We start from the raw sequence: 9,138 nt of genomic DNA, 5'->3' as shown, positions 1-9,138 counted from the left end.
GAACCTCTCAAGTACCTCAGAAATGGGGAAAAACCCCTAAATTCCATAAGAATTAAAAATGAAAAGGGAGGGTTGTATATTACAGGGGAACCTTTGGGATCGGGTGTTTTGGGAAGTCTGAACCTCTCAAGTACCTCAGAAATGGGGAAAGAGAGAAGGGAAATGTGGCAGGGAAATGGGGATAAAAAGGAGGCTGCATCCTCCAAAAATTGGAGAGACCCCAGGGGATGCCCCATGGCCTCTCCCTTTATTGGAATAAAGTTACAGGGCTCCTCTGTCTCCTTTTTGGACATAAACCTCTGGTGTTTGTGGATTAATTTTCCTAACGACAGAAAGCAGAAGGAAAAAACCCAGCTTTTTTTTTTTTCTGTGGGTTTTGATCCCTTCCCACTGCCCAGGGAGGAGAAATCCACTGTTCCTCTCCCTCACACTCATTTTCTACCCCACCTTCAGAGGTGCTGCCAAGCTGAGACCCTCACACCCTCTCCCTTGGGTGGATCCCCATGCCCAGGAGAGCAGCAGCCCGGCCTGTGCCACGGTGTGGCTGTGGTTCCATCAGGCTGGGCTGGCCTTTGGGGCACCCGGCACTCCAGCTGAGCCTGAACTCCCCCAAACTGCCCTAATTAGGCTTGATTTAAACCCCCCCAGGCATGGGCAACAGCTGGAGTTGTGCTGGGATGCAGAAGCCTGTGCTAATTGGCAAGGACAAGTTGAGTGCGGGGAGGTTGAAGTGACTTCTTCAAGCTCGCTAAGCAACCATAAAACCCAAAAATATCTCCTGTGAATTATTTAGCAGTTCATTAGGAAGAATAAATCTGGAGCACGGGTAGAGGCCTGCATCAAACCCCCCAACCTTGAAGAGCACTCAACCAGCCTGTGCAGAAATAAAACCGTTAGGAAAATTAATCCACAAAAAAACAGAGGTTTATGTCCAAAAAGGAGACAGAGGAGTCCTCTTTGGCTTTATTTGAATAAAGGGTGAGGCTCCTCTGTCTCCTTTTTGGACACAAACCTCTGGTGTTTGTGGATTAATTCTCCTAACAAAACCAAAATGATCCACAATGCCCAAAATGAGGCAGAGCAGCACATCCCTGTTTGGTTTTTGGGGTTTTTCTGTGTGGTTAACAGAGGATTTCACCACAAACCCAGCGAGGACTGGGCAGGTTCAGTGCTGGCTGCAGTTTGATCTGTCAGCTGAGCAGATCTCAGGTTGCTTTTGTCAAGATCAGGTATTCAGTGTTTCCTTTCATCAGGGAGCAAACCCTGAGTGCTTGAAATGCAGCTTTTCAAGGGCACCTCTCCCAGGGGGTCTGAGGAAAGTTGGATTTTTGTCCAAATGTGTTTTGTGCTGTTCCTGTATCTCTGGAAGAAGGAGAGTGTCCCCTGTCATAAACCCAAACCACTGAATTGCTGTGGTTAGGGAATAGTTTTGTGAAATGAATATTTGTGCAGATTTATTTAGAAGAGAAGGTAAAATAAAAGGAAATAACTTAGGAGAGGAAATGCTTCCTCAGTCTCTCCTATCTAATTATACTTTTAGCCATATGTGGGCTAATTTCACTTCTGGAAAAGAAGCCTAACAGAATTTATGTCATAAAATTAAAGCAGCAAAATTAGTTCACCTCATTGCAGGTGGTTTCAAAGGTCCCCAAGCTGAGGCAGGTGCCAAACCCTTTGGAAGTTATTGGGAAATCTGCACAGGCAGAAAGCACAAGGCTGCTCTCAGCTTGGTGGAAAAATTAGTGGGGGAAATGAAGAGGCTGTGGAATGAGTGATTTGTTGGAGGCAGAATAGGTCACTGTTGAACCTGAAACGTTGCCACTTCTCAGCGCCTCACTTCAATTTCACCTCCATTTCGATTTTTGATAATTTTTCCAGAGGTTGCCTCCTCGCAGGATCTGAGATCCAGCTCTGCCAAAGGGATTTCCCAGATGTAATTCACGTATTGGAGTGAAGGGCTCAGAACTGACACCTCCTGATGGCTTCCCCACCACAGGAGAGGCTGCAGGCACCCACTCCAGCCCTTTTAATCATCCCAAAGCAAAGCATTAATGACTAAAACCATTTTTATTGTACTGTACAGCGAAGACATGCAAGTTTAACATCACACAGGATGAATACATCACAACTTTATAAAAGCTTTTTAAGCTCCTTGGCGTGCTCAGTGAATGATTATAAAGTACTTATTGCCTCCCTTCCTCCCCCTTTTCCTTAAGGTATAGCAGAGGTATTTCCTTTACAAAAGGCACCAATTATCCCTCAAATGAGAGCAGCACAAAGTGACACGAAGAGAATTGTCCCCAGAGCTCTCTGTGATCATCGCAGCTTTCTGTAAGAAGGATACTAAAAATAGCAGAGGAGCTTCAGAAGAATCAGCATTTCTTAATGACACCTTTCACTCAAAAGGGAAAGGCTCAATCCTCTCTTTATGATACAAAATACATCCTCCGAAGGGCTCCTTCTTGAGGAAGGTCAATACATTATCTAGAGACAATGGAGCACTTGAACTGTGACCCAGGCAGTCAGCAGAAAGATTTCCACTGACAGCCACAGGCTCAGCAGCCTGTGATGGAACCCTGCTCTCTAAATCACCACAGAACTTGGTCCTGTCTTTGGCCAGGAGCCACCAATAGAAGCAACAAACCTGCTGCAAGATACACCCAGAATCCTTCACTATGAAGGGAAACCACCCAGCGACCCTCATTTCTGCTGACAGAAAAAAAAAAAACAATAACCACCCCTTCCTCCCACCTTTGGAAAGCAACGTTTCCTACTTCAAAGAGGAACTAATAAACCACAGGTCCCTCTAGTTTTTTTTTTTTTGGAGCCGAAAAAAACCGTGGGAATAAAGTTCAGCAGCTCTACCAGGGTCTCCAGATGGTGGGAGCAGCAGCCAGGCTCTTCTGGGCAGGCTGTTTTCTGGGGAGCACACAGGGAGACAGGGGGGAGCCATGCAGAGCTGCAGAGTAGGAGGCATCTGCAGCCAGCTGAGCCTTGCAGAAGTGCTTGATCAGCTGCACCTGGGTCTCCTTCTTGGGCTCGTAGTAGGACAGAAAGTGCATGGCTTCCCTGAGGCACCGCAGGTACCCGCTGTTAAAGTCCTGCTCTGGGCTCTTGTGGACGAAAGCTGAAAGAGAAGGAAAAAGCAAATGCAGCAGGTTAAAACCATGACCAAAGCATAACCAAACCATGACCAAAACATGACCAAACCATGACCAAAACATGACCAGAACATGGGGCAGGGACCCAACGCTAACACTGGCTGCTGGTGGAGTGTGGGGCTGGGAAAGCAGGGACCCAATGCTAACACTGGCTGCTGGTGGAGTGTGGGGCTGGGAAAGCAGGGACCCTGGGAGCAGTGGCTTTCCTGAGCCTGGCACGTGCTGGGCACAGCCGTGGTGTGGCCACACTTTTGGGGGAAGGCGGGGAAAGGGAGGGAAACCCTGCTAGAGTTCAAATGAACAATTTGTGCGGTGGCTTTCACGTGCTTGGGGCTGGGGTGCTCCATCCCCTGCCTGCCTTGGGGTGTCGGAGAGCAGGTCCAGGCGTGCAATACCTGCTCTGCACTCACCTTTTTGGTCCTGCAGCTGGCTCTGCTGCTTCAGGTAGCTGACAGCCACTTCCAGGATGTCGGCTTTCTCCAGCTTGGAGTTGGGCTGGTGCCTCTGGAACTCCTTCTCCAGGAGCAGCTTCAGCTGCTCGATGCTGCTGTTAATCCGGTCCCGGCGCATTTTCTCCACCACCGGCTTCCTCAGCTGTGGGAGAGGGAGCAGATCCTCAGGGATTTGGTGAGACCTGACCCAATTTCCCCTCTGATACACCCATCCTCAAAGATGCTTATTTTTAGCAGGAGAGCTGTGTGATGCTGCCGACCCGTTCCCCACTCGTTTTAATTTTTAAAAATCGATACAATCCCCCTTGTCTCTCTTTAACATATTTGCTCTCTCCCAGACCACTTCCCCCTCTTCTCCCATGCTATATTTACTTTCTAGGAGCAGGCCAGCCCTTCCAATCCCCTCCAGGGCTCTACTTACTTTATTCTTTTCCTTTGGCAGCAGCTTCTCCTCCATGTGGATCACGAGAGCATTGCTGGGAGCCATTCCTAGCGCTCAGCCCCGGGCACAGACCCCAGGCAGCTGCTGTGCCGAGTGTGATGAGATGCTCTGGCAGCTCCCAAATCCCTCTATTTATACCCAGGGAGCCGGGGCAGATACGTGAGTGTGGGGATGGCCGGTGTTTCCCACAGCCCCGCAGCCAATCCAGCCCCGCGGAGGGACAATAGAGGAAGCATCCATTAGTGCATGGTACATTGATTGCCAATGCCCCGGGGAGAATAACCTTCTGCCCACGCTGCTGGTGGAGTGTGGGGCTGGGAAAGCCCCGACCCTCCAGCTGGTTGGGCTGGCATCAGTGGCATTCCTGAGCCTGGCATGTGCCGGGCACAGTGGAGGAGGCAGGCTTTTGGGGAAGGTGGGAAAGGGAGGGAAACCCTGCTAGAGTTCCAATCAACAGCCCCAGGGAGGCATCTCTGCCATTCCCAGAGCTTGGAGGAGCTCTGTGTGTGTGTGGGTGTGTGTCTTGTGTTGAGTTTGTGAGGGTCCCCAGGACGAGGTGAGAGATGAGAATCTGACTCCATGTTCTCAGAAGGCTGATATTCTATTCTATTCTATTCTATTCTATTCTATTCTATTCTATTCTATTCTATTCTATTCTATTCTATTCTATTCTATTCTATTCTATTCCATTCCATTCCATCCCATCCCATTCCATCCCATTCCAATCCTATACCAAAACTAAGTAAAAGAAAGGCTTCACAAGAATTAATAATAAAAACTCGTGACTGACTCCTCAGAGTCCGACACAGCTGATGGTGATTGGTCATTAATTAAAAACAATTCACATGTTTGGACAAACAATCTCCAGACCACATTCCAGAGCAGCAAAACATGGAGAAGCTGAGGCTTCTTATCTTGCCAGGAGGAGAAATCCTGGCAAAGGGATTTTTCAGAAAATATCCCAGTGACAGTGGAGTGTGCAGGGTGGGGAGCTGGGAAAGCAACCATTTATTTTGTGATAAAGGCAATATAAAGAATGAAGCTGTGAGGGCACTGGAGGTCAGTTCTGATTTTGTGTCGTGAGTAAAATATCTGCTTGGGTACAGCCCTTGAGACAGCACCAAAAAATAACCCAGAAACTACCTGGGGAAAGCTGTGCTGCATCCTGCCTGCCTTGTGTGCCCCAGGCAGAGGTGTGCTCCTCCCCTGAGCATCTGGGCATGGCAAGGGAGGAGGGAAATGTGCAGTGAGGTAAGAAAACCAAAGAATTTCTTGCTTGGAAATGCTGCGATGAAGCCTGGGGGTAATGGGCAGTCGACAGGAAGGAGGGAGGTGTCACTGCTATGGGACTCATTGTGGCAGCCTGAATGGACTCAGCCCTTTGTGAAGGGCAGATGTTGTCCTTGGAGCCCTTTATTCCCTGCCTTGTGGGAAAGCCAGGAGACAAGACATCTCATGAGCACTTTGAAGCAGTCAAAGGATTATGATACAAAATAAGACACAGCTCAGAGACCAAGCCCCAGCTTCTGCCAGCTTTAATGAGGTGCTGCCTGTTTTCCTGTGCTCTCTGCTGGCCTTTTTCCAGGAGCTGCTATCCTGGGTTATCCCTTCCCTAGCAGGGGAGCCGTGCTGGCACACAGGTAGGCATGGACCAAGCTGGTTGAAGACACTGCAGTGTCAAAACCCATCTTTTTCCCAGCTCCTGAGAAGCCCTGACCTTTATTGCTGTATTAGCACTGATAGCCAGATGGTCTTTTGGGAGTTGGATTCCTTCCCTTTAAATCATTCAGGCTCAAGCACCGTCACTAATGTCGGGAGGAGTTGCAAGGCACACTTCTATTGTCCCAGCAAGAAATGTTATCAATGGGGGAAGAGTCTGGGAAAGGCAGAGAAATCCAAACCCACACAGCCTGCTCCTAATAACCCCTTTGTGGGGCTCTGCTGCTCTTGGGGCACCATGAACTCTGTGGCTTTTTCACCCAGGAAGGCTGAAACGGGCACGTTTCACCATCCAGGGGAGAAAGGGGTGACAAGGGCAGCGACAGAGGTTCACGCAGGGGTGGCTGCAGGAATGCTGAGCTGCAGCTCAGGCCGTGCTGGGGCTCTGGTTTGTTGTACTGTGCCTCGGTTTCCTCTTTTGGGAAATGGGAGAGTGGTGCTGAGCTCTTCCACAGAGCCCTCTGGGAGCTGGGAGCTGACCTGTGCCCATGGCAAGAGGCAGGGACGGGGCTCATGTGGCCCTTGTGCTTTTCTGCCATCACCTGGGAGCACATCAGGGTGTCCCAGACATCTTTTATGGAAAATCCTTTCCTTAGGATTTTTTTCTCCTGAGAAGCTGAGAGGCCTCAGGAACAACATGTAAGCAATGGTTATCTGCTGCTGTGGAATGCAACAGGTGCATCTGGGATTGGTCTCATGTGGTTGTTTCTAATTGATGGCCAATCACAGTCCAGCCGTCCAGACTGTCTCAGTCACAAACCTTTGTTATCATTCCTTTTCTATTCTTAGCTAGCATTCTGATGAAATCCTTTCTTCTATTCTTTTAGTATTGTTTTAATATAATATATTTCATAAAATAATAAATCAAACCTTCTGAAACATGGAGTCACCATCCTCGTCTCTTCCCTCATCCTGAGACCCCTGCAAACACCACCACACCAGGGAGCAGAGTGGAGAAGCAGCAGTGCTGGGGCTGCTGAGAGATTCTCTTCTCCCTGTGTGTTGGGAGCAGTGCTGGGAAAGCTTTTATAGCCAGGGAAATGGAGGGAGGTGAGGATGAAGCCAGCTCTGACCTCAGTTTCAGGGGGAATGTGCTGATGGCAGCAATGACACTGCCAGAGTCCCAGGCAGACCCACCTGGGGGGGAAATCTTTGGATTATCTTTGGATTATCTTTGGATGCTGTTCAAAACGATAAACCCTGGTAAACTGCTGGGTCTGTGTGTCACTGCTGGGTGATCTGATCTAATGGTGAAGGTGCACAGATTTCAGCACCACAAATCCCTGCAGTGTTAGCACATCCCCTCCTCACCCTCCTGTTCTCACAGCTTCCTCCCTGGAGGTTCTTGGCCAAGGACCTGTTTGAGGTGACCCCTAATTATCCTCTGGCAGCTCTTAATTGAGGAGCCACTGCTTCCTTTGGTGTCTCCAAGATGAAGATCCCTTCTCCCAGCCCTAACCCTGCCCTTAACCCTAACCCTAATCCTGCCTATCATGCTCTGCTCAGGGTCCTTCAGTGACATGAAACACAGAAAATAATATAAAAATTGTTTGGCTGGAAGGAAATATATAAAGAAATAACCATGACAAACTTGTTATTCAGGACTGGTTTCTGTTCCCACAGGGAACTCTGCATGTGAACCAGTGGAGTGGGAGTCAAGGGAAATCTGCTTCTTCCAGGGGAAAAGGTTATGTTGTTATTAGAACTGTTGTATGAAATATTCCATTAAATGTCATTAACATGGCATTATCTTGCCTCCTTGAGACACCAGAACCCACTAAAAAAGGGGTCTTAATACTGTAAAGTCCATTCTTCACAGATTTAACCTTTTTAATTAGTTTTTCTTCAGATCCAGAATGTTTAATATACTGCCATTCCCAGGTGCATGAGTGAAGGAAAGTGGACTTTGATCATTAAGAAACATGTGAGACAACTTGATCTGCATTTTTAGGGTTGTTAGAGCCAAAAGCAATTTTCTATAGCTGCTTGTGTGGTGACCCCCGAGCAGCCATGCCCCAACGACATAGTCCTTCTACAGAGAGTATCACAAATAATTAAAAATTAAGGAGAATTTATTATTTTTCTGCCCAGCTGAAATTCCCACAAGTCACCTCTCGGCACATTCAAGAGTGCACAAGAGGGATTTATTATTTCCTGGTATATTGACTCTGAAAGGTCCGGGGATTACAGCTGCTTTGCACATGAATGGCTGGAGTGTGTTGTACAAAAGGCATGGTCTGTGGGATAATGGGCTTGGATGTGGGAAAGAGCTGACCCTGGGGGAGAGCAGGCTGGTGCCTGATGGCAGGAATCAATTATGGCTCAAAGGAACACATTGCCCTGGGAGCAGGCTTGGCGGGAGCCACCATGGGCTCTGTTTATCACCCTCCTCCTTCCAAACCTGGAAAAAACAACCAGGGGATGGATTCTGGCCTTCTGCTCCTCCCTGGGACTCAGGGCTGGGTTGCTGAGGAGTTTGGAGATGCTGCTGCTCCCCACCTCTGGGATGGGGCTGAGGGATCTCCTGTCACCCTGATTTTTTAAGATTTTCTGAGCCTTCTGATGTTTACATTCCTGCAATGAACTTTCTCACACACTCCATTTAAATAACTTATTGTTTTGCATTCTTTTATGGAGGAGGAGAAATTTGATGGGCTGTCGGTTTGTCCAGTGTCATTGGAGAGGTGGCACTGTCACTTTTGGAAAACTATAAATTGTTGGAGCCAGAAAATAAAAAGTCCTAAAGTCCTTTTTGCCTTGGAAAGAGCAGCGAGTCTGTGTCGTTTTGTGTCCTGTAGTGACAGATCTCCCACGTGCAGCCAGATGGGTTTGAGGTCCCTCCCAACCATCCTGGTGTTAGGAAAATTAACCCACAAACACCAGAGGTTTATGTCCAAAAAGGAGACAGAGAAGCCCTTTGAATTTATTCCAATAAAGGCAGAGGCCATGGGGCATCCCCTGGGGTCTCTCCAATTTTTGGAGGATGCAGCCTCCTTTTTATCCCCATTTCCAGCCACATTTCCCTTCTCTCTTTCCCCATCTCTGAGGTACTTGAGAGGTTCAGACTTCCCAAAACACCTGATACCAAAGATTTCCCTCTATTGTATAACGCTCCCTTTTAATTTTTAATTCTTATGGAATTTAGGGGTTTTTCCCCATTTCTGAGGTACTTGAGAGGTTCAGACTTCCCAAAACACCTGATACCAAAGATTCCCCTCTATTGTATAACCCTCCCTTTTCATTTTTAATTCTTACTGAATTTTGGGTTTTTTTTCTTCCCCATGGTTTCTTTCATCTCTCAATGTCTAATTTCGTTTATCAGCAAACCCAAAGTTTACTTGTAAAAGCAAATATCTCTTTCCAT

General features: G+C 47.9%; 1 protein-coding gene across 1 annotated transcript; it reads right to left on the bottom strand.

Moving 5' to 3' along the window:
* Window positions 1–2,083: 2,083 nt before the first annotated feature.
* Window positions 2,084–4,153, bottom strand: LOC129129861 (transcription factor HES-5). Its single transcript, XM_054647946.2, has 3 exons — window positions 4,035–4,153; window positions 3,572–3,755; window positions 2,084–3,127 (listed from the first exon to the last, which is right to left on the bottom strand). Exons 1-3 carry the CDS (start codon window positions 4,098–4,100, stop codon window positions 2,862–2,864), a joined length of 516 nt encoding a protein of 171 aa, XP_054503921.2. The 5' UTR covers window positions 4,101–4,153; the 3' UTR covers window positions 2,084–2,861.
* Between the last annotated feature and the right edge of the window lie 4,985 nt (window positions 4,154–9,138).

This window comes from Agelaius phoeniceus, chromosome 24 (genome assembly GCF_051311805.1).
Source record: "Agelaius phoeniceus isolate bAgePho1 chromosome 24, bAgePho1.hap1, whole genome shotgun sequence".
NCBI lineage: Eukaryota > Metazoa > Chordata > Aves > Passeriformes > Icteridae > Agelaius > Agelaius phoeniceus.
Note: the sequence above shows the minus strand (reverse complement) of the source record. Positions and strands in the feature narration are given on the sequence as shown.